General features: G+C 59.0%; 1 protein-coding gene across 1 annotated transcript in view; it reads left to right on the forward strand.

Annotated features, from left to right (window-relative positions):
- Window positions 1-2,324: 2,324 nt before the first annotated feature.
- Window positions 2,325-22,763, forward strand: part of FAM20C (FAM20C golgi associated secretory pathway kinase) — a 38,604-nt gene continuing 18,165 nt past the window's right edge. The window contains exons 1-3 of the mRNA XM_022563574.2: window positions 2,325-3,971; window positions 5,674-5,849; window positions 11,515-11,593. Of these exons, the coding sequence (XP_022419282.1) occupies window positions 3,361-3,971; window positions 5,674-5,849; window positions 11,515-11,593 (866 nt within the window). The 5' untranslated portion in view covers window positions 2,325-3,360. The remainder of the gene's footprint in view (window positions 3,972-5,673; window positions 5,850-11,514; window positions 11,594-22,763) is intronic.

Here is a 22,763-nt window from a genome sequence, read left to right on the forward strand (position 1 = left end):
TTGTCTGTGGCTGTGCCTCTCTGTGTGTGCATGTGTGTGTGTCTGTGCACGTCTGTGTGTGTATGTGTATATTTCCTTGGCTGAGTCCATTAAGCCAAATCAAATTACTTCTCAGAGCAAAATATAAGGAACCGTTAGGCAGAAAGACCTGGCCAAGAGTTTTCCATACTCTGACCTCCTGTGGTGAGTGCTCTGTTTTCAAAGGCTTTTTTCACTCACCTTCGCCTGTTGACACCTGACCCCAAGTTGGATGGTGGCTTGTGGTCCCTTCTTTGACACACGCCCTACATCTGACCAGGGCACGGGTGTGAACAAGGCACTGATCTTTGTGGAGCATGTGCATTTTAGGGGATACGAACCATAAATGAGAACAGAAGACGGTACAGTATCTTCACACGGTGATGGCGTTGCTGGGAAAATAATTAGAGTGGCGGGATGAGAGGAAGTGGGGTGAGGCTAGTGAGACAATGATTTTCCAAGGTGATAGTTGAGATAAAGCAAGAACTGTGCATGGGAGCCATCCAGGGCTGGGGTCCAAATAATACATGTCCCAAGAGAGTGATGGGGGTGGGGGGAGAGGTAACCTAAGTGCACAGGGGGCCCCAGTGAGGCCCCCACTCTTAATGTCCACGGTCCATGGGATCCGCCCACCCCACGGACACTGAACATGGGAGGCCTGGGTGGGTAGGTGGGGCGCTGGAGCCTATAGAATCCCCAGGCCGAGGCAGACGCCGTGGTGACCACAGACCTAAGCTCCTTCCTGCCGGGTTCCCCCTCCCCCAGATGGGGGTTGGTGCTTCTCAACCTCCATCTCAGTTTGCACAGCATCTCCTTGGCCTCTCTGAGTAACCCTTGTCCAAAGTTACCTCTTCTGCACACAAATGGTGCTGTCAGTGTGAGAGGGCGGGAGGGAGGAGCTCCATCTCCAGGGGATGAAAATGCCCCCAAATGCTCCATTTCCAGTCAAGTCCACCTTCACTCTCTCGTCCCCACCCACCCCCAGCCCTGGCCCCAACACATCCTCCAGATCCAGTTCCAGGAGGGCCCAGCCCTTCACTTACTTCAGATGGCCTCAGAAACATCTATTTCACTGACTTGCTGGGCTGGGACTCCCCTCCTTCACCCCAAGTATCTAATGGGCGCCTTCTGAATGTCAGGCACTGGGCCAGGCACTGAGATTCAATGGTGAGTCTCAGGGAAAATGGACCCTGAATCCATGCAAGAGAAAACTGCAGTCCTGAGAAGGCAGTACAGTGAGTCAATGGGAGACTAGGGGTCCCACCCCAGGGCTCCCACCAGAGACTGGCTCCCCTCAGTCCTGCCAGAGAGGCTTCGTCCTTGGAAACTTCAGCCCCTGAAGGGCAGGGGGCAGTAAGCCTGGTGGTAGGTGTGTTTGTGACGTCTCCTTTGTCCAGGTTCACTTACCTTCCCAACTATGACTTTAGGCCGAAATGCACATTAGTATTCCCTACTGGGGGGCTTCCCTGGTGGCGCAGTGGTTAAGAATCCGCCTGCCAATGCAGGGGACACGGGTTCCAGCCCTGGTCCGCGAAGACCTCACATGCCACGGAGCAACTAAGCCTGTGAGCCACAACTCCTGAAGCACGTGCGCCTAGAGCCCGAACTCGGCAACAAGAGAAGCCACCGCAATGAGAAGCCCGCGCACCACAACAAAGAGTAGCCCCCGCTCTCCGTAACTGGAGAAAGCCCGCACGCAGCAACAAAGACATAACGCAGTCAAAAATAAATAAATAAAATCAATTAATTTTAAAAAAATTCCCTATTGCGGGCTGGGGGTCCAGAAGCTGTATGGGCACAGAAGTACCACGCCCCTGGCTGTAGGTGGCCAATTTTGCGCGTCTGGCGAGGCCAATTGATACACACACACACACACACACACACACACACACACACAAAGTCCCGCCCAAAGCGAGGGAGGTGCCGCCTCCCGCACACGCCGGGCACCTCTCTGTGCCAAGCGAATTCTAACTGGGGCACCGGCGCCGCCATAGTTAAGGCGCAGGCGTGGTCCCCTCGAGGTGGGATGGGGCCCCAGCGTGCAGGAGCTTCGCTCCGGTGCGGGCCTCCCCTCCGGATTTGGGCCAACACTCCGCTCCTCTCACCGTCTCCCGCGGTGTCGACCCCAACGCCCCCTCCTCCTCCCCTTCGCCGGCAGCCTGGGGCGCGGCACCCGCCCAAGGCGAGGGCGTGGGGCATAAGGTCGCCGCCCAGAGGGAGCTCATCCGGCGGCGCAGACGCCCAGCGCCTCCGGGGAGGGACTTGGCCTGGGTTCTGGCCCTCGGCTTATCGGGGAGGAGCCGAGAGGCTGCAGCTGGCGGCGGCCTGCCCCGGGTGGGCCGAGGTCCTGGGCGCGGCAGCCAGGCCGGGGAGCCCTTCTCGGCAGAACCCGCAGCGCGGGATCAGCGCCGTCTGCTTTCCTCTCTGTCTTCTCTGGGCAAACCGCGGGAAGAAAGCGCCCTCTCTTTAGCGGGCCGGGAGCTGCAGAGCATCGCGGGGCGCGGCCGAGGGGAGGAGAAAACAGAGGGAGCAGCGTAGGCCCGGGCTCGCGGGGCTGCGGCTCCGCCAATCTGCGGGCGCTGACGCGGGGGGCGGCTCCGCGGCGCTCGGATATCTGACCGCCCGGGGAGAGGCTCGGCTGTGCGGGGGCTGCGCTCCGGGGACGGCCGGTGCACCTGCCCGGGGACTTCGCCGGACGCTCCGTGCGCCACCCCCCCCCCCGCTCCCGCCCCCTGCTCGGTCCCCGCGGCCCTTAGCCCTCATTCCCCTCCAGGTCCCCGCCTGCGGGCCGCAGCGTGAGAGAACCGAGCCCTGCCCGAAGGAGCCGCCCCTTGTCCGCCCGGCCGGCTCGGCGCCTAGCGCGGCCCACGGAGCAGCGCAAGAGACTGCGCCGAGCCTCGGATCGGATTGCGCCGCGCGGTCGCCTCCACCCCCCACCCCAGGCCGCCGCGCCTTGGCCGGGATGGGCCTAAGTGTCCGGCCCCTGCGCGCCTGATGAGCGCGGCCGCGGCCCCGGAGACCCAAGCGGGCCGCTACGTGCGCGGGGCCTCCCCGAGCTGCGCCCCCAGCTTCGCGGACGAGGGCCGCAGGGCCCGGCCGGCTGAGGGCGCGGCCGCTCCGGAGAGGCGAGAGGGAGCGGCCCCGAAATGGCCCGGCGAGCGGGCGCTTTGGCGGTGGGCGCCCTACGCGTGGGACAGCCCCGGGACGAGTAGCTGGCCGACGCCAGATGGACCTTGATCCGCGCCGCGGCACCGCGTTCGTGCCAAGCCAAGACTAGAAGGGCACGGGCGGAGCGCGCTCTGGGGGCGCCCGGAGTTCCAGGCCCCGCTCGCCCGCCGGGCCATGAAGATGATCCTGGTGCGCAGATTCCGCGTGCTCATCCTGATGGCGTTCCTGGTGGCCTGCGCGCTGCACATCGTGCTGGATCTGCTGCCCAAGCTGGAGCGGAGCGGAGCGCAGCCCTCGGGGGAACCCGGCTGCTCCTGCGCGCAGCCCGCGGCCGAGGCGGCGGCACCCGGCTGGGCCCAGGCGCGCGGACGCCCGGGGGAGCCCCCGGCAGCAGCCTCCGCCGCCGGCGACGCGGGCTGGCCCAACAAGCACACACTGCGCATCCTGCAGGACTTCAGCTCCGACCCTTCCTCCAACCTCACGTCCCACTCGCTTGAGAAACTGCCACCCGCAGCCGAACCGGTCGAGGGCGCCTTGCCGGGGCAGGATCCCGGCGCCCTGCGACCCTTAGACCCCGGTCACCGGCCGCTGCTCAGAGACCACGGGACGCGTGGACCTGTGCCGCCCCCCGGCCCGAGCGGGGACGGCTCCCTCCTGGCCAGGCTGTTCCAGCACCCACTGTACCAGGTAGCCATTCCGCCGCTAACGGAGGACGATGTCCTCTTCAACGTGAACAGCGACATCAGGTTCAACCCCAAGGCGGCGGCAGCGGAGAAGCCAGACTGGTGAGTGGGGCTGCCGCTGCTGAGGCCCGTGCTGGCAGGCCCGACACCCGGGGCAGCCACGCGCCCCTTGAGAATAAAGATCCTTGCACATCCAAGGCGCTGTGTAAAGAGGCTCAGGGTCAGAGACTCGCAGAGGGCGTGGACCCCAAGGCAGAGGCCCCAGGAAGGGGAGCTTTGTGGGGCGGGCAGCGTGCAGGCTCTGGGCACTGCCTTTGTCTCCAGAATGACTGCCTCCCTGAGAAGGGTGCTGGGTGCTTTGGGAGCTGTTTCCTGTGGCCACTGACCTGGGAGGCAGACATGGCAGGCAGGAGGAGCCGGGAAGAGTGAGTTCTGCATTTACAGGAAAGCAGTGCTGGCCTGCAGTGCCCTGGTCACTGGCTTACAAAGGGACTCAGGCAGTGAGTGAAGGCGCTTCCTTGGGAAGCCGCTGCCTGCCGGTGCTTTTGGCAACACCGCTCTGCTGGACGTGTCGGGAAGGTCTGGAGAGGCCTCATGAGCCTTGTAAACCAGTCCCTGAGAAAACATTAGCAGAGGGGCATGCTGGCCCCCGTGAGGCATAACCAAGGGGTTCTCCCCCTGCCCAGGCTGCAAGGGGGTGACAGCTTCCTAAAAGGCGAGTAGCATCCCCCAGGAGCATCTCTTTAAACTGTCCTGCTTTAACCCCTCCCCCCAAGGCCCTCCTCAGCCACACAGATCAAAATAAGCAGATGCTGCCGCCCTGGGCGGTGAAATATTAACCAACAGCAAGGCCACGATAAACAAGTACCTGCACAGGCTACACAGGCAACAGAGGTGAAAGGCCAGGTTTCCGAAGCATCTCATAAAATCCTTTCTCCTTTGCAGTTGGACCAGACCCAGTGTTTTCTGTCTAAACACACCAAGGTGTTTAGTGGCCTCTGAGCTTTGTCCGCTGGCCAGGTTCACGGAAACGCTCAGAAATTTGAGCCTGGGCCTCTTCGTAGGAGAGACAGAGCCCAGAGCCAGTGGTCAGTGATGGGGCCCTTGGGCAGCTTCTCTTAACCCATCGTGTCCATTGTGGGGCTGAAAAGGCCTCACTTGCAGGTGAATTAGCGCTTAGACAAGTTCCACTTTTCCCTCCGGCGGCAAACAGGGCCTGTCCTCCCCCAGACTGGCCCTTTGGCTCAAGAGACAAGGATGGGCCACGTTGGCAGCAGGTCCTCGATTTGGGCCTCGGCTGGAGTGAGTGCCACTTTCCTCTCTCCCCACCCACGGCTGCTTCCTGAAAATCAAATTTAGCCTCTTGAATCATTGCTGTCCCAAAGCAGAGCACCCAGCGAAGGCTTCCGCCAGGCTGGGCTCATCTGCCCCCAGGAAGCCAGCAGCCCTCGCACCCCGGGCTGACATCATGCTCGTCAGGCTGTTTCAGTGACCCTGGCACAGACGCGGCGGGTCTTCGCGCTGACGGTCTGGGTTTGGTCTGCTGTTAGAGCTGTCTGTGGCGTCTCCCAAGGGTAAGTGAGAATTACAGGCCTTCAAGTATATTATTAGTTGGTGGAACAACAGCCACAGAGAAAGTGCGGACGTCGCAGGGCCCTGTTTGAGTAGAGGCACCTCTGAGTAAATCCATGTTTGCTTGGCTCCAAAGTGAAAACCTTGGCATCGATGCCAACTCCCCCATCCATCTCGAGACCTTGCTGTTCTGTTCTTTCCCTGTTGACCTGGGTCACCTTCATTTGTGCAGGCCACACGAAGGTCCTGAGGATGAATTCCTACCCACAGGGGACACGGCCGTGGACTCCTATCCCAACTGGCTCAAATTCCACATCGGCATCAACCGCTATGAGTTGTACTCTCGACACAACCCAGCTGTGGAGGCCCTGCTGCGTGACCTCGGCGCCCAGAAGATCACCAGTGTTGGTAGGTGACCTCCCTGCCCGGCCAGCTCTCCTTGCTGGAGCATCACCTCGTGGGCGAGTTATACTGGCAGCCTTCCCAGAGGAGGCGCCCGCAGGCCTTCGATGCTGTCAGTATTTGGGGGCAGCGGGAGGCTGCCTTCTGCTGTTGCAAGATGAGCATGGTGGGGCAATATGCCGCCCCCAGTCCTGTTGTTCGGCTGCAGGGGGTGCCCCACGGGTCCCCCCCCGCGGGTTAAGAAGAGGCCCCCCTGGCAGCTGCAGGGAGACGCCTTGGAGAGCTCGGCACCTTCTGGTTGTCTGGGGAGGCTCTGCCTCAGAGCCCACCTGGTGCTCCTGGGGTTCGTGTGGGCGGGGAGTGACAAGGGCTCAGCTCTATCCAGGGCAGAGCCCCATACACGGAGTAGTTTGGAGGAGACATCTCTGAGTTCTTTGGGATCTGCTGAATCAGAAGTTTCAGGGCATCCAGTTACTGGTTTCAGGCAAGTGTGTCGGCAGTGGTTTCTGAGCGTGGAGGTTTGACGCCATTGTTCTCAGGCCTGTAGGCAACTGTTTGTGAAGGTCCCGATGAGTCACTAATAGCTCCAAGGGCAGAGCGGGTGGGCAGAGGCCCTGGGTGGGAGGGACAGTCCCAGGAGTCGGAAGGGTGGAGGGAGGCCCCAGGAGCATGCATGCTGGGGGCAGGGGGTTCCAGGCACTGTTTTACTGGTGTCTGGGCCATCCTGAGGCTGAAGGGTCTCTGCTAACCTGGGCTGATGCCAGGGAGCTGGGAGTTGCCTGTGAGGCTGGCGCCTGGGTTTCCAGAGCTCTTTAGAGGCTGTGTTGGGTGTCTCCGCCCGGTGGTGCTGAGCTGTTTGGCAGCACCCTTCTCCCTAGCATATGGCTGTTCACCCTGAGAGAGAACTCGCCGGGGCACGACGGTGGTCTCCCCTCCTTCTTGCTGCCCAGGAGGAATCTGAGTGCCTCCCGGCCCCCAGCCCCACCCAGACCTCCTCCTGTGCTGGAAGGCAATCCGTGCGGACGAAGAGGACTGCATGGGAGAGGCCACAGCCGGGGTGTCCCCTTCTCTCCTGAGTAGACGAGGTTGTTCGAGAAACATCCAATGCGATGACTGTTTGTCGTCTGTTCAGCGGATTCTCTTGAGCACCTCCTGCATCTCAGGGCCCCTTTCTGGGCCGTGGGAGTTGGGGGTGAATCCAGCCTCAACAAGCTTCTGCTGCGTCCTGACCTGCACATGCCGATGGACAGATAAATTCGAGAGTGATTACGAGGCGGCGACCTCCACCTGGGAGGACCAGGTCTTGAATGGGGCGAAGGCTTCCATGATGGAAGGCGGCAGGGAGCGTGGGCCTTTCGGGAAAATGGCAACAGCATCTTAAAGTTGGGGTTTAGGGAAGTGCAGCATTCATGTTTGCAGGCTGCTGTCCACCCCAGTCTCCCATCTGTCAAGTGGGCTCAGGCACGTTGCATCTTATTTCAAGAAGATGGACAGTGCACCCAGGCTTGTACAGTATTAACTCAGGCTTTGTGCAGGGTCTTGGTTAGAGGCAGGGCTGCAAGGATCCCACAGGCCAGCCAGGCTCGCCATACCACTCAGGGGACAGACAGCCTCCCAGCTCTCACTGGACGTTGCCCTGTGCAGAGAGCAGAGCCCAGGAGCCCAGGGAGCCGCCGGAGGCCGAGGACAGCCCTCGGGGGCTCACAGGCAGCTTTGCCCGCCCTGGGCACCCTCCTCCCTCATTCTCCCGGGGGCCTGGCCTTGGGGCACCCCCCCCCCTTTGGTCCGACTGTCCTGGGCGGTGGCGCCTAGGCTGCCTGACGTCCCGGAGTTCTGGCTTGCTCTGCGCCTGGCAGGGTGACCTGGGGTGAGTGCCTGCCCATCTGTGTCCTGTGGGCTGTTTGAGCTGATCTCACCCGTTGGACTACCCTGGCCTAGGTGGTCCTAACCCAGCATGTTACTTGGGGCCGTGGGCCGGTCAGAGCCCAGGCTGGCATTCACAGGTGCCTGACGAGCATGGGAAGGTTGACTTGGTGGGACCCCGGGTATCATCACCCACAGCGAACAGCAGGCCTGGTGTGTCCCGGCTCCCCCAGTCACGAGTCAGCGTGACTCTCGGCAGATGGGTTAACTTCTGTGGGCCTCCCCGTGTCTCCTGTGGATCACAGACGCAGTCATATCCTCGACCCTGTAATCTCCAGCTTGCAAATCTGAAATCATAACCCATTTGACAGCAAAACCCGACCCAACATGAACGGACATGGAGGCAAAGCCTAAAATGAGAGACTGTTTATAAACCCTTGTTTTTCTCACTTGGAGTGAATGTTCCCATGGAGTGCATTTAATTCCGGGGTTCTCCCCCTGCCCGCTCAGGGCTACAGGATCTGTGGGATGGATACACCACCTGCAACTCTTGTCATCTGAAATTTTCAAAACCCCTGAACACTTCTGCCCCAGAGATTTTGAAGACGAGTGTGGACCCATGAAACCTGCCTCACAGGGCTGTTGAGAGGTGTTGGTGAGGAAGAGGTGGGAGCAGAGGCTAGGCAGCGTCCCCGCTCGTTACCTCTGCATGGGGCGGCCAGCACTGGGCAAGCTGGAGTCTGCTGAAGGCCTCCACCGGACGCTCAGCCCCACTGTGTGCGGCTTTGTGCCTGGAGGTGCTCCCAGCAAGTTCACACTTGAGAGGAGGCCCCTCTTCCTGAGGAAGCAGGACATCTTCTCACCTGGAGCCCAGTGGAGCCTCCGGGAGCATGGCTGCAAGTGTCCAGGCCCAGGCTCCTGCTGGGCGGGGAGCAGGGGAGGGCTGGCCCGGCCTGGCTGCAGGCGTCCCCGGGGAATGCACACCTCCCCGGGGGTGTCTGCCCCCCCATCCAGCTGGTCGTTTTTGTTGGACACCCAGCTGCTGAGACAGCAGCCTCTGACTGGGCCCTTGGCTTAGCAGAGCCACTGGGTAGGTTTGCAGACCGGGGTCCCTGGACAAGAGCTGTCTGCTGCTGGAGGCCCTGCCCCTGCCGCTGCTGTGACCTGGGGGGGTGCATCCCTCGGAGGCCCCATGGGAGCCGGGAACCTGCCTTGGGAGTCAGGGTTCAACAGCGCCGTCCGTCCTTTTGAGCTTAAAGTGGAAGAAGAGCTAGAAATCCAGCCCATCTCCCGACCCCACCCTGCAAATTGGGGGACAGGCCTCCGGGAGGGCAGGCTTGCCCATGGTCAGCACATCTCTGCCCCCAGCTCTGGGCTGTGTCTGGACCCAGATGGTCACTTCAGTCTTGGAACGTGAGCCCAGAAGTGGTGTGGCGATGAGAACAGGTCCTGCGAGGCCCCCGATGCTTTCCCTCAGAACAGCTCCGTCAAGGCTCCCCGTTCAGAACCCCTTGATCCACTCACAAAGCACATGTGGCCAGCGGAGACTTCTTTAGAGCTGGGCTCCCGGCTGCTTAGCAATGGCTATTAGCCGCCTTTAAAGAGGCTCAGGACCCTGAAGCCAGGCCTGCAGAGGCTTTGGCTGGGCCAGTGATAGTGTTGATAATTAAATCACTATTGTGCACAATCATGGATGCAAAGAATAAATGACACAATTAACTACCTGTACTTGGAGTTACTTAAAAAGAAGTCACTCAGCAGGAGAGGATTCGGGCAGCCTCTGGCCTGAAGCACAGACCCCACAGTTGCTCATCCAGATCAGGACAAAGCCCTGGGTGGTGCCGAGCAGTGGAGACGCGGCTCCACGGGACAGAAGTCCTGGGTGCTCACTCACCTGCTAGGACAGCAGCCCAGGGGGCCGTAGGGCCGCCCTGCCTAATGAGCGGGCTGCTCAGGAAGGTGGTTCTGGGCCCAGAAGGGCTACAGTCCCCCTCCTTCCCTGGGGAAACCACCGCGTCATGCTCCGCATCAGTCCCCGGAGCCTGGCTCGACTGACCCTGAGGAAGGGAACTGAAAATGCCCAGTAAGCTGGACGCCCACGCCCAGGGCCGGAGGGGCCTTCAGTCATCCTAGAGGAGGGACAAAGGCCGCCCCAGGGAACCCGGAGACGGCGGTGAATAGCTGAGGTCCTCCTCGTGTCTCTTCGCTGTCGGGTTGAAGGTCAAAAACAAAGCCTGTGCGTTGCTGGCCCAGCTGCACCCCCCAGCGCTTGCTTTCTCCATTTTGAACCGTTGGCAGCCACGGCCCCGGAATCCAGCAGGCGTGTGTTCCGACTGGGTTCCGTCTAAGTCCAGGGCGGGAGCTGGTTTCCACCTGGGGCAGTGCTGTGGTTTCCCTCTCAAGTAAGCAGAACTCCCCCGATAAGGGTGAGCTGGATGGTAGCAAATCACGGCGTCAGGCGTAGTCCAGGCCGGAAGCTGTTGCTTCTCGAACGTCCTGGGGCCTGTGTCATGGACTGAAGTCTGGGCTGCACCCCCAAGTTGGGCCGAGGACCCAGGCCGGGGCACAGGCTTACGTGGGGCAGGTGCCCACGGGGCTGGCCCCTCAGTGCCTGTAAATGGATGCGCTCTCGCCTTTCTCCGTGGCTATGGGGTGGGCGGGGAGAACAGAGAACCCAGCGGCTCCCGGTGTCACATTCTCCAAACTTGAGCCATCCTTGGGCCAGGCCTCACTTCTTCTGACCCTTAAATCAAGGCAGGGGCTGTGAAAACAGCTGGACCAGCGTCCTGACCGTGACCCCTAAGGACAGACGTTGGTCCTACTTCACAGATGAACTGGCCGAGGCCGAGGGCACAACGTCAGTGGCCCTGCTGGCACCTGGCAGCACCTCCCACATGGAGGTGTCTATGTGGTCCACCAGTCTCCAGAAGACAGAGTTCATTCATTTAAAGTCAGGGTGGCCCATCCAAATACGGGTCAGGGATCTTGTTAGGAATGGGGAGGGCACAGGCTCGGGGACCTTCACCCACAGACCTGGGTCACTCTGTCTCCGATGCTGGGTCCAGGTCCCCTTCAGATGGAGCTGCTGACCTGGCAGCAGGAGTCAGGCAGGTGGCCGGGGACCTGGAGGACAGGTCTGGCCTCGGCGCCCATGGAGCCCTGCAGCCCCTGAAACATATGGGAACTTGGACCTTGAGGTCCTGCCTCTCTCGCCCCTGAAGTCCGCTGACCTGAACATGCCTGACGCTGTTCCAGGTGCTTCACTAGCGTGACCCCGGTCACCACAAGAGCAACCCCGGGAGAGGGTGCAAGGCGTCCCCGTGCTCACCTGAGTCCCCTGAGGCACCGACGAGTGGGTCTCAGCCCTGCCCCCAGCCCCATGGGGGAGGCTGGGTGGGTGTGGTGAGCCCCCTTCAACAGAGGGAGCCGAGGTCGGGGCAAGCGGAGACACCGTCTAGGGCGCCAGTTGGGGCCACCGCACACCCAACCCTCCAGTGTGGCAACCTCCCGCCACCTCTGCCGTCGGCCCATTTTCCCAGGCCCCGTCCACCCTCCTCAGCACGGCTCCTCCAGCCCCTGGTTGGTGCTTCCTGACCCTGAAACATCTGCCTGCCCCGGGCCTTGGTCCCGGACCCTCCCCACTCCACCGCCACGACCCTCACATTTGCACCCATACCCTGACCTAACCCCACAGCCTCAGGCCACCGCTACCCGGGGGTCCCCCCAGAGCCTGGAGCAGTGCATCATCAAGCTCACGGGCCTGCCCCAAGGCAGCAGGTGACCCTGTATTCTTTCCCTCCTGTTGCAGCCATGAAGTCGGGGGGCACACAACTCAAGCTCATCATGACCTTCCAGAACTACGGGCAAGCACTGTTCAAACCCATGAAGTAAGTGCCGGGCCGGTGGGGGTCAGGTGCGAGGGGCTGTGATCGGGAGTGCGCAGGTCGTGTGATCTGTGTCTCAGCCTCTCAGCTCTGCTCTCCTCGCCCGAGAGCAGCCAGACTCTATGTCTGTGAATGCGCATAGCCGTGCCCGTAAAACTTTGTTTCTAAAACTAGTGGGTCAGCTGATTTGACCCCGATCCCTATTCTAGATAAAATAGAAACTGCTACCAAAATCGGAATGAGCCCCTCAGTGGCACCTGAAAACTGGGGATGGCGGAGAAGGAACACTTGGAAGCCAGACTACCCCGGAAATGAGCAGCATCTACTATGGTGGTCCTGGGGCTTGCTTGTCCCACATGGGCCCAGTTGTTTGCCATCTTTGGTTACTTTCAAACAGGGCCTTTTTTTTTTTTTTTAACATCTTTATTGGCGTATAATTGCTTTACAATGGTGTGTTAGTTTCTGCTTTATAACAAAGTGAATCAGTTATACATATACATATGTTCCCATGTCTCTTCCCTCTTGCGTCTCCCTCCCTCCCACCCTCCCTATCCCACTCCTCCAGGCGATCACAAAGCACTGAGCTGATCTCCCTGTGCTATGCGGCTGCTTCCCACAAGCTATCTACCTTACCAAACAGGGCCCTTTTTGCACTGTTGAGACGGTTCATTGTTTTTAAAGCATGGGTTGCACCCCCGAAAGCCCATGAGGCCATTCAGGTCATGTGGGGCTGCTGGGCTGGGTGGGGACTGTGGCAAAGGTCCAGGGCATGGGCCCCCCAAGAAGGAGCAGCTATCCGTGACCAGGGCGGCCGGCCAGCCTGGTTCACACAGGACAGAACCCCAACGTTCATGAGGGGTGATGTGGGCGAGGTGAGGCCTAGGCTGCATGTGGGCTCCTTGGGGAAGGTTCTGGAGGGGAGGGGGCTCCTCATAGAACTTTCTGGCCACCGTGGGCTCCTCTGTGCCCTCTCAGATTGGAGCTTGAGTAGAGGGGCCCCTTCCAGGCCTCTTTTGATGTCACAACAGTGAGTATGGAACTGTGCAGGGAGGAGGATGTGCCAGGCGGGGTCGAGCTCAGATGTTGCATTGACGGCTAGGTGACAGGTGGGCCTGGACCCCTCCCTGGCAGGAAGCCGGGACGATAGCTGAAAACCACAATGTCTTTGTCGCCCCGTCGGCCACACAGGCCCCCCGTCTCGGTGGTGTATTGTCCACAGTCCAGTAAGTCGTCTCCAGGTGCGCCCAGAGCTTTGTAAGTTGAAGATTCTGAATTAATTAGGTGGTAGTATTTTTCCTCTGAGATCTTGAAGGATGTATGCTGAGAGGGTCTAGAGAGGAACAGCCCTGAGGTGGGAGGTAGAGCCTGGGGGGGGCCCGCAAAGTGTAATTTACGTGGTTTGTGCACGACCATTTAAAGTTGTTTTTTTTTTTTAATTTATTTATTTAATTTATTTTTATTTTTGGCTGCGTTGGGTCTTTGTTGCTGTGCGCGGGCTCTAGGCACGTGCGGGCTTCAGTAGTTGTGGCTCACGGGCTCTAGAGTGCGGGCTTCGGTAGTTGTGGTGCGCGGGCCTAGTTGTTCCGCAGCGTGTGGGATCTTCCCGGGCCAGGGTTTGAACCTGTGTCCCCTGCATTGGCAGGCGGATTCTTAACCAGGGAAGCCCCACCATTTAAAGTTTAATGGGTATATATTTTTAATAGACATTGAAAAATATTTAAATAGGGCATTAGCCCATGAGTTGCTGAGTATTCTTGCTTTAGTGTTAAAGTAAGATTTTTTAACACCTTTATCAAGATGTAATTTACATATTTCATAATTCAGCCACTTAAAGTCTACAATTCAATAGCTTTCAGTATATTCACGGAACTGTGCATCCATCACCACAATTTTAGAACCTTTTCGTTACTCCAGAAAAAACCTGTCCTATGCTGCCCTCCCTCCAGGCCTGGACAGCCACTAGGCTACTCTCTGCCTCTGTGGACTTGGCCAGCTTGGAGTTTCATGTAAACAGACTCACACACTGTCTGATTCTTTGTGTCTGCGTCTCTCACTGAGCATCATGTGTTCAAGGTTCATCCATGTTGTGGCCGGTGCCACAGCTTCCTTCCTTTCTGTGGCCGAACAACGCTCCCCAGTGTGGATGGGCCACATGTTACTTGTACTTTCATCCGTTAACGGGCATTGGAGTTATTTCCACTTATTGGCTGTATGAATAACGCTGTATGAACATTCATGTACAGAGTTTTGGGTGGACATGTTTTCATTTCTCCCGGCTGTATGCCTGGGAGTGGAATTGCTGGGTCACATAATAACTAAGTGTGACTGTTTGAAGAGCTGCAGACGCTTTTCCTCGGCGGCTACGTATCGTGTGGTCCCACCAGCCACCTCCACGTGCTGCTCGTCAGTACTTGCCTTTATCCGCCTTTTCGGTCCTCGCCATCTTGGTGGGTGTGTGACGTGGTGTCTCCTTGAGGTTCTGATTCATAGTTGTCTACTGACGAGTGGTGTCGAGTGTCTTTTCATGTCCTTGTTGGTCATTTAGATCTTCTTTGGAGAAATGTCTGTTCAGATCTTTTGCTGTTGTTTAGTTCGTTGTCTTTCCATTAGTAAATTGTAAGAATTCTTTATATATTTTGGATATAAGACCCTTATCACATACGTGGTGTCCTTTGAGGCACAAGTTTCTCATTTTGAGGATGTTGGATTTAACTATTATGTTGTTGTAGCTCGTGCTTTTGGTGTAGTGTTTAAATTGTAATATCGAAAAATGTACATGCTAGGTAATAGTGGTGCAGGTGATTGTGTGTGGCTGAAGTTCAGAAGCATTGGTGTATCCACAGAGACAACAGGCCTGGCAAGGCCATTGTTGTGTGACCTCCAGTAAATTCATTCCCCCTTACTGGGACTCAGTTTATCCATCTGTCAACAAAGGCATTGTAGGAAGAGGTTTGAGGTCTAAACTCTATTGGATTGGTTTAGGAGACAGGGCACCAAGTTTATAGAAGGAAGCCAGGAGGAGCTGGTATTTGGCAAGTTGGGGCGGGGCTGGGCAGATGCACCAGAGTGTACGGGCTTTGCAACAGGATTCAACCTGCTTCTTGGAAAGGAAGCGTCCAGGTGTGCCCGTAACACTAGCTGTGACCACCTGCTGGCAGAGGTACGCGTTCAGTCACCCCACAAGCACTGAGCCCGGCCTGGCCTCCTGCCAGGTGCAGGGAATGCGGGCATGACTCAGGCCTGGCACTGCTGCTGCTTAGGGCGGGACGGAGAGCGGTGTGTCTGCTCCACTGCGCAGGGCCTGGTCCTCGGTGGGTGCCACACATACGTCTGCAGAACGAACAAGAGAACGAGCCACTGACGGCAGACGGGAGACTGAGGGCTGGTGAGCCCTTGGGAGGCAGCTGGAAGGTTTCTCAGAAGTGACCTCCAGCTGAGGCCTGAGCACAAGTGTGACGGTCAGGAGGACAGCCTGGAGGAGGCAGCACAGTCCAGGACCGGGTGGCTTCTACAGCCTGGAGGACCAGTGCTGCTGTGCAGAGGAGCACATCACAGGGCCGTTTATACTGAGGTTCATTTAAGTGAGATGAAGTTACAACCTGGGCTCTCGTCACACCAGCCACACCTGAGGCGTCAGTGGCTGCACATAACTGGTGGTGCCGTGTTGGACACGCCCAGCATCACAGAAAGTTCTGTGGGATGGTTCTGTGTTTGAGCACAGAACCCGAGGGGAGACGGGTCCAGGCAGCTGGAGAGGGGCAGCGGTCAGACTCTGCAGGGCATCAGGGCCTGGATGTTTGGATTTTTTCCAGGAGTGTCAGTCAGCTACGTTATACGGGGAGGGTGGGAGGGCTTATCGGGTGTCAGATGGGAGGTGCTGGTGTCTGCGCCTGAGGAGGCGTGAGGATGGGGGATGAGCGTGGCTCTTAGAGACACTTGGGAGAGGAAGACCCCCTGGGCACAGTGACGGACGTGGTCGGGGCTGAGAGAGTGAAGGCTTCCAACCTAGGTGCCAGTGGCCTGCGGGGCCGTGGGGGGGCGGGGGGCGGGTCCAGGCAGGGAGCAGGTGCACGTGGAGGCACCTAGAAGGTGAGGCCTATCCATAGAGAGTATCCTTGCTGTGTGACCTTGCAACACTCCCTCCCCTCTCTGGGCCTTGGTTGCCTTACGCTGCATGAGGCTGGATTACAGGAGGCTTCGGGCCCCTGCCCTTCTGGGACCTCTGTATCTCTAGTAAGGAAGACAGTAAACTCAGCACCGGTGGGGCTCCCGGAGCCACTGCAGTCCCCTCCCCGAGTCAGTCCTTGCTCTTTGATTGTCTGGGTGTGCTGGAGTTTGCAATTGTGACTTGCAAACATTCGAGGGATGATGAATATTTGGTGCACTTGAACAGTGGCTATTTAGGGCACAACAGCCGAATGCAGGCTGGAAACGGAGCTGCAGCCGCGCTTCTGCTCAGGTCACTTGCCAGCAGGCGACCTGTCGCTCCCCGCGGCCTGGCGAGGCTGCTTTAACGGTCCGCTTTCACCAAAACAGCAGGCCGCCTCCTGAGCGTTTGGAATCCGGAGCTACAGCGCCCTCTGTGCTGTGTGTGTTTTGGGATCCAAAGCGTGTTCAGACGCAGGGAGGGAAGGAAAGCACACCTGCCCCCGTGGTAGCTTTCAGGGGAAAATAGCTCCAACAGCAAGACGACACCTCCAGTACAGACGAGCCGGTCGCTAGTGTTCCACAGACCCAGCATCACTTGCAAAGCAGAAGAAGAGAAAAACCCCACGGGCCAGGCTCAGTGAGTCTGAAATGGGTCGAGTCTGGCTCACTGAGCACTTGTCATGCAGGGCTGAGGAGCTGGAGCGAGAGTGGAAGGCGCCCCCAAAGAAGGCACCACCCCCACAGCCTGGAGGCAGATGGGGCCGAGGTCGTGGGTCCAGGAAAGGGCGCCTCGCCAGACACAGTGCCTCACGGACCCAGACAGGGAGGCCACTGTTACCCCACAGACCTTGTGGACAAGGAGACTGAGGCTCAGAGTGCCCGAGGGCACCCAAGGGCACTGGCCAGCAGTAGATGTGGCTGGAGTGACCACTGCACTGTCCCTACTCAGATCTCAGAGCAGTGGCCATCATCGTCTTTGATGTCGTTAACGTGTGGGTTCATTTCTGGTTCCTTAATTTATAACAACAGCTGAGCTCTAACCCTATGCGTCCACACTGTGTGAGTGTCCCAGGCTGCCGTCGGGAAGCATCACGACCCAGGCAGCTTAGAGAGTCAGGAAGCTCTTCTTCCTCAGTTCCGGAGGCCAGAGGCAGAAACCACAGTGTCGCAGGACCGCCTCCCCCAAAGGCTTCTGGAGGGTCCTTCCTGCCTCTTCCAGCTTCTGGGCGTGGCTGTCGATCCTTGGCGTTCTGTGGCTTGTGGCCAGGTCACTCCCTTTTCTGCCTCTGTTGTCGCATGGCCTCTCCTGCGGGTCTGTGTCCAAATTCCTCTCTTCTTATAAGGACACCAGTCACTGGACTCAGGGCCACCCTGATCCACTATGACCTTTTCTTAATGAATCCCATCTGCCAAGTCCCTATTTCCAAATAAGGCCACAGTCACAGGTCCCCAGGGTTAGGACTTAAACATACCATTTTTGGGGAACACAATTCAACCCTTTCCAACATCCAGGTAAGACTATATTCCGTGTATACCCACACCTCTTCCCAGTGCCTGGGTGACAAAGGTAGGAAAGAGTTTTCATCTTCATGGCTGATGGATTCACCCGCCGCCCCGCCTGCCTGGGTCTCCTCTGTATGTTATATGAGGAGGGTCAGTTAGATCAAGGGCAAATACTATCAGTGCTGGTAAAATCCAATACAATTTTAGCTTTACCGACACTTGTAATTCCCCACTTTCCCACCTTCTTAAAATGCACGTTTCTGTTGAGTTGGAACGTTCACATGGAAATGCACACAGATGGTAAGCGGGTGTTTACAGCACATGCCAGTAACCAGGTGACCAGGTAACCAGCAAACCAGCACCAGGTCAGGACCAACTGACAGCCCCCAGACCCCTGTGGCCGCTGCAGTTTCCTCCTCCCAGGGTGGCTCCTGCCCCCCGGTTCCCAGCGAGTGAATCCCCGCCCCCCTGCCCCCACCCATGCTGCCCGTGCGTCTGAGAGATGCCTCTCCCATGGCTCGTTCTCGTGGCCAAGTTACATTCCACTGTGTGAAAACCTCCGGTTTCTTCATCCCTCTCCTGTTGATGGACTTGTGGGCGGTTTCAGTTAAAGAATGTTGTTAGTGGAGCTGCCCTGACGGCTCTCGTACTTCTGAGGGCTCGTCTGGGGGCAGGGCTGTGCCTGGAGCACAGTGCTGGGTGGCAGGGTCGGGCTCTGTTCAGCTTGGCTTCAGTAGAGCTGCTGTCCAGGGCAGCCATCCTGTGGTCTACACTCCAGCAGCTCATTCCAGGGCAGGGTGTGGCACCCAGGCTTGATGCCAGTGTCTGTGATGGCCGTACACAGAGCCTGGACAGGTCACAGGCTGTGAATGCCCTGTCCCTCTGGACCAGGCCAGACCTAACCCCACTTCTGGCCCCTGGGGCCTCACTCCCTTTGTTTGCGGGCAGCAGCTCCCCTCTGTCCTGCTCTGGGAGCCTTGGTCTGGAGGGACAGCCGCGTGTGTGGCTTTGCGGGCGGAGGGGCCTGTGTCTGCACGTCCATCCGGGGGCTGCTGCCCGCCCTGCAGGGACACATGGCCGCCTCTGCCCACCACGCGCTCCTTGTTTGTGCCACGGCTGGTCTCCCTGAGGCTACCACGCTCGGCCGCGCTGTCCACGCCAGTGAGACCCGTTCCCTCACCTTCTCAGGTCTGTTAGGGTTTGACAGCCTCCACTCTGGCCGGCGAAGCCAGTGCCCCTGTAGCTGACACGTCATGTTTTAATTTTATCACCAGCCCTCCTTCAAGGAGGAGGAAATTGAGGCTCAGGGGGTTTAAACGTGAATCGGGCGTGGGAGGCCGGCCAGGGCTTGGTTCCAGGGTCTTGGACGTCAGGTCCCAGGCCTGTCAGGCACCGTCAGGCCGAGGCTCGGCCGTCCGGGGACCCTGGACCCGGGGTCTCTGCTGGGGAGGTGCCCATGCTGCCCACTCCTCCCAGAGGCATCGCACGTGAAGAGGCTCTAAGTACCTGCATTACTTTTGCAAAGAACAGGTAGGGGTGTGTGTGTGTGTGTGTGTGTGTGTGTGTGTGCATGCGCGCATCTCCGGGAGAAACCATCCCTGAGCAGCTTTTTGAGGCCCAGGAGCTCCTCGTAGCCAAGGTGCACACACAGAGGCAGCTGCAAAAACGCCTTCTGGCCAGCCAGCCCTTCTCACCGCAGAAACGTGAGCCGCCCCCCACCCCCAGCCTGGCCCGCCGGGGGCAGCGCGGGCCTGAGAACAGGAAGTGCTGGAGGGCAGGGCCTCCCGTGGTGACTTGCACCTCAGCCTGCTGAGCCCTGCTCAGGCCCGCGCTGGGGTCCAGGGGCGCGAGCAGGCAGCCTCACTGAACCGCCTGCCCTCCAGGCCCCGCCAGGGCCTCCCGATGACCAGTGCGTCCAGCGGGGTGCGGTGCTCAGACGGGCGCCCTCTCGGCTGTCTTCCCAGTGCTTGCACTGCCTCTGGGTTAGTGACACGGTGGTCCAGACCCACCGCCTGGCCCTGAGCAGGCCCTGCCCCTTGCTGGGGCGCCTCCCCAGTAGGACCGCATCCAGCTGTCGTGAGCACAGGCCCGGGGGAGCCCACTTGCTACAACCTCGTGGGGCGAGCTTCTCTGGGGCAACACAGGGCAGGAGTCGCAAGGGGCTTGACTCTGTGAGGTTATCTGTCCCTGGAACAGTTATGTGGGAGGCGACTGGAGGGGCTGGCTCTCCCCTGACACCTCCTCCCTCCCCCCTCCCTCCAGGGCTGGCAGGCAGAGGGGCTACGGTGGCGTTCTCCGTGGTCCCCACGTGGTCACCGTGTCCGTGGACCTGGGGCTCCGTGCCTCGTTATCAAAGCATGAAACCATTGCACGCTACTTCCACTCATCACTTTTACGAGGAGAGGATTTAAAGAGGCTCCCCTGGCTGCCAGAGCGGGAGCCATGGCCGCGTTTATACTGCAACACAGGTGCCGCTACAGCCTTGCATGCTTAGCGGCTATCCCAGATTAATGTGTAAAATGCAGTTTTGTTGTCCACGACCCCGTACTGCGTGTTGGTCTCCAGGACCGATTTATATATGAGTCAGACAGCGCCTCTCCTATATTTAATCTCTTTTTTTTTTTTTTTTTTTTTTTTGCGGTACGCGGGCCTCTCACTGTTGTGGCCTCTCCCGTTGCAGAGCACAGGCTCCGGACGCGCAGCCTCAGCGGCCATGGCTCACGGGCCCAGCCGCTCCGCAGCATGTGGGATCCTCCCGGACCGGGGCACGAACCCGCGTCCCCTGCGTCGGCAGGCGGGCTCTCAACCACTGCACCACCAGGGAAGCCCTTTAATCTCTTTTGATGCTCCCGTCAGACATGCCGTATGGATCCTGTACAGCGGGGGCTGGGCTGCGAGCCACAGAGCTGCCTCCTTTGCTGAGAGAGGCAAGTGCCACCTCCTGGGGGCCCTGAGCTCCCCTGGGCCTCGGCGTCCTTGCCGGTAACAGGGGCCACACTAGGAGCACAGCAGGGCAGCCGGGCTGGCCGCTTCCTCTCTGAGCCACTGTGGGATTTAAGTACAGATGGGGTCGCTGGGTCGTTCTGGAACTCTGCACCCCGCTGGCCTGGTCTCATTACCTCAGCTGGTTGCTGGCACCCAGAGTCCCCTTCCTGCACTTACCTTGGGGGAGGGCCCCACCTGCGCTCCATATCCGGGGCTGCCCAGTGCCCTGCAGTTTGTCCACAACCTCAGTTGACTCCCCACTGAGCCCTGGGTGTGACCCATCTATGTCTCCAGTAAGCACAGGGCCTAGTGGACTCAGGGGAGCTTCGGGCTCCAAACTCCTGCAGTTAACGTGTACAGCCCGGCAGGGGCACTGTGCGGGGCTCCCGCGGGCTCAGAGCAGCACCTGGTGTCCCCACGTGGCCCCTGCAGGAAGGAGCGGGAGCTCTGAGGCCCATCCTGGCCTCTGCGGGTGGTGCAAACAGAAGACGTCCAGAGCTGCAGAGCCCAGTGTACCAGGCCCAGGGGGGCCTCCTCGGCCAGCACAGGCCCTGTGACAGGGGTGGGTGGACGGGTCCTGCGGTTAGCCTGTGAGGGTCTGAGCATGCAGGGGGCTCTCCAGCAGCTATTCCAGGTCCAGTCCTTGGTCTTTGGTGCATCTCCACGGCACCCTCCCCATGCCACTGGGAGTGATGAACAGACACCATGTCTCACGTGGTTGATCACCTTACAGGCCCCCAGTTGTAGGGCACTTAGGTTGTCTCCAATTTCATGGGTTATTTTTATAGTCAGAAAGCCGTGGACTTTATTAATTGAAAAACTAGTAACAACCCATTACAGGCTTTTGAGAGACTCTCCCGAGCTTGTCAGCAGCAGAGCAGAGCTGTTGGCCCAGTGGAGGCTCGGGGCAGAGCAGCCAGGACCGCAGCTGAGCCTGCACAGCCACCCTGGGCTCTCTGCCCGACAGCACACTGGGGAGTCAGCTGTCCACCTTCGAGAGCCGCCACCACTGCGAGTGAGTGTCTTGAGGAAACGAGAGGGCAGGAGAAGACTCTGGGGGACAGAGGGGCTCACCTGAGACGTGGGGGTTGTTGCCTGAGGAGCATGGTGCCGGGCCTCGGGGAAGGGTCTCTGGAGAAGGGGCTTCTCCCGCTCCAATCTTTGCTTCGCTTCCAGGGTCCACTGCAAGCCTTCTCCCCGGGGTCCAAGCGTCCCCGTGTCTCCATGTGGAGGACATGGTTGCCCCGACCAGCTGAGCTCCTAGGTCCCCAGGAAGGGCTGGCCTGATGCTGCCCAGTCAGAGGCTCCCAAGGGTCCGAGGCAGCGCAGCACCACCGCCTCCCACGTGCCCTGGGCGCTGGCATGCTTGAGCGCTGGGAGGATTCATTGAGTTGGTCCCCACTGCAGCCCCCGGGGGCTCGTCATCCTAGCCCGTTCAGACAGGACCCAGAGGCCCAGGGAGGGAATGGCTGCCCGCAGAGCTGCGAGGCCAGCGTCGTGGCCAAGGGAACCGCCCGCCCCAGGTTCCCGGGTGGCTCCATGTGGCTGGCCTGGCCATTATGCTGGGCCGCTACTGTGCGTGGGCTCGAGTGGCCAGGGCACGGTCACTGCGGCTCCCCAAACACCCTGCTGTTTCACCAGCGGCCACAACTCCCTGATTCGGGCGACCACGGCTGTTCCTGCAGCTGGGAGTTCCTTCGCTTGACGAAAGAAAAGAAAAAGGAAGCTACTGCAGGCAGGCAGGGAAGTGGGTAAAGGTAAGAAGTTAGTACAACCTGCAGAGGGCGCAGTTCTGGCCGCTGTCGAGCAGGTGGGGGGCTGTGCCGTCTCCCAGTCCCCCCAGCCTCGTCAGGACGCCCACCCCAGCTGACCATGACAAATGTTTCCTTGGAAGCTTCTGGAAAAGATTATCCCCTTTGCTCAAATCAAAGTAAGCAAGTCATTTTTTCTGAAAACATCCTCCTGAGCGGCAGCGTGGAGATTCTCCCTGGTGTTAGGGTCTCTGGGGGCCGTCACTGGGCTATCGTGAAAGGGGCAGAAGGCGAGAAGAAGGAAAGAAACTCTGGTCTTCATTCCCACATGCCAGAGAAGAAACCGAGTCGGGCATCTCAAGAGCAGTTTGGTCAGCTGGTTGTGTTTTACACCGTAAAAGGAAATTTTGCAGACCTGACATCTCCTTAAAAAGCCTCGAAAATAAGCTGGAATCGACCCTACGCTCGGGATTGACTTTGTTTTTCCTTCAGCAGGAAAAACAACATCACAGCAGTAGCCTTGGTGCTAAATATTTAATACACGGTTTAGTAGGTTTGAGCATCTTTTTTTACCTTGAATAAAAAGATGAGCAACGGAGGCTTAAGTACGGAAAGAAGAACTAGGAGCCTGTGTTCATGGTTGCCAGGGACAGAGCATTCATTTGCACTCTAATGTCATTCCTTAGTCACGTCCCCAAATTCCAGATGAGCTGACAGAAAAGTATTTAAAACACAATAGATCTTAAACTTTCAAGCAAATCTCTTCCCCCACCCCACCCCACCCC

Source organism: Delphinapterus leucas, chromosome 15 (assembly GCF_059928025.1).
Source record: "Delphinapterus leucas isolate spDelLeu-1000000601 "Yukka" chromosome 15, BTC_Dleu_Yukka2, whole genome shotgun sequence".
NCBI classification, from domain to species: domain Eukaryota; kingdom Metazoa; phylum Chordata; class Mammalia; order Artiodactyla; family Monodontidae; genus Delphinapterus; species Delphinapterus leucas.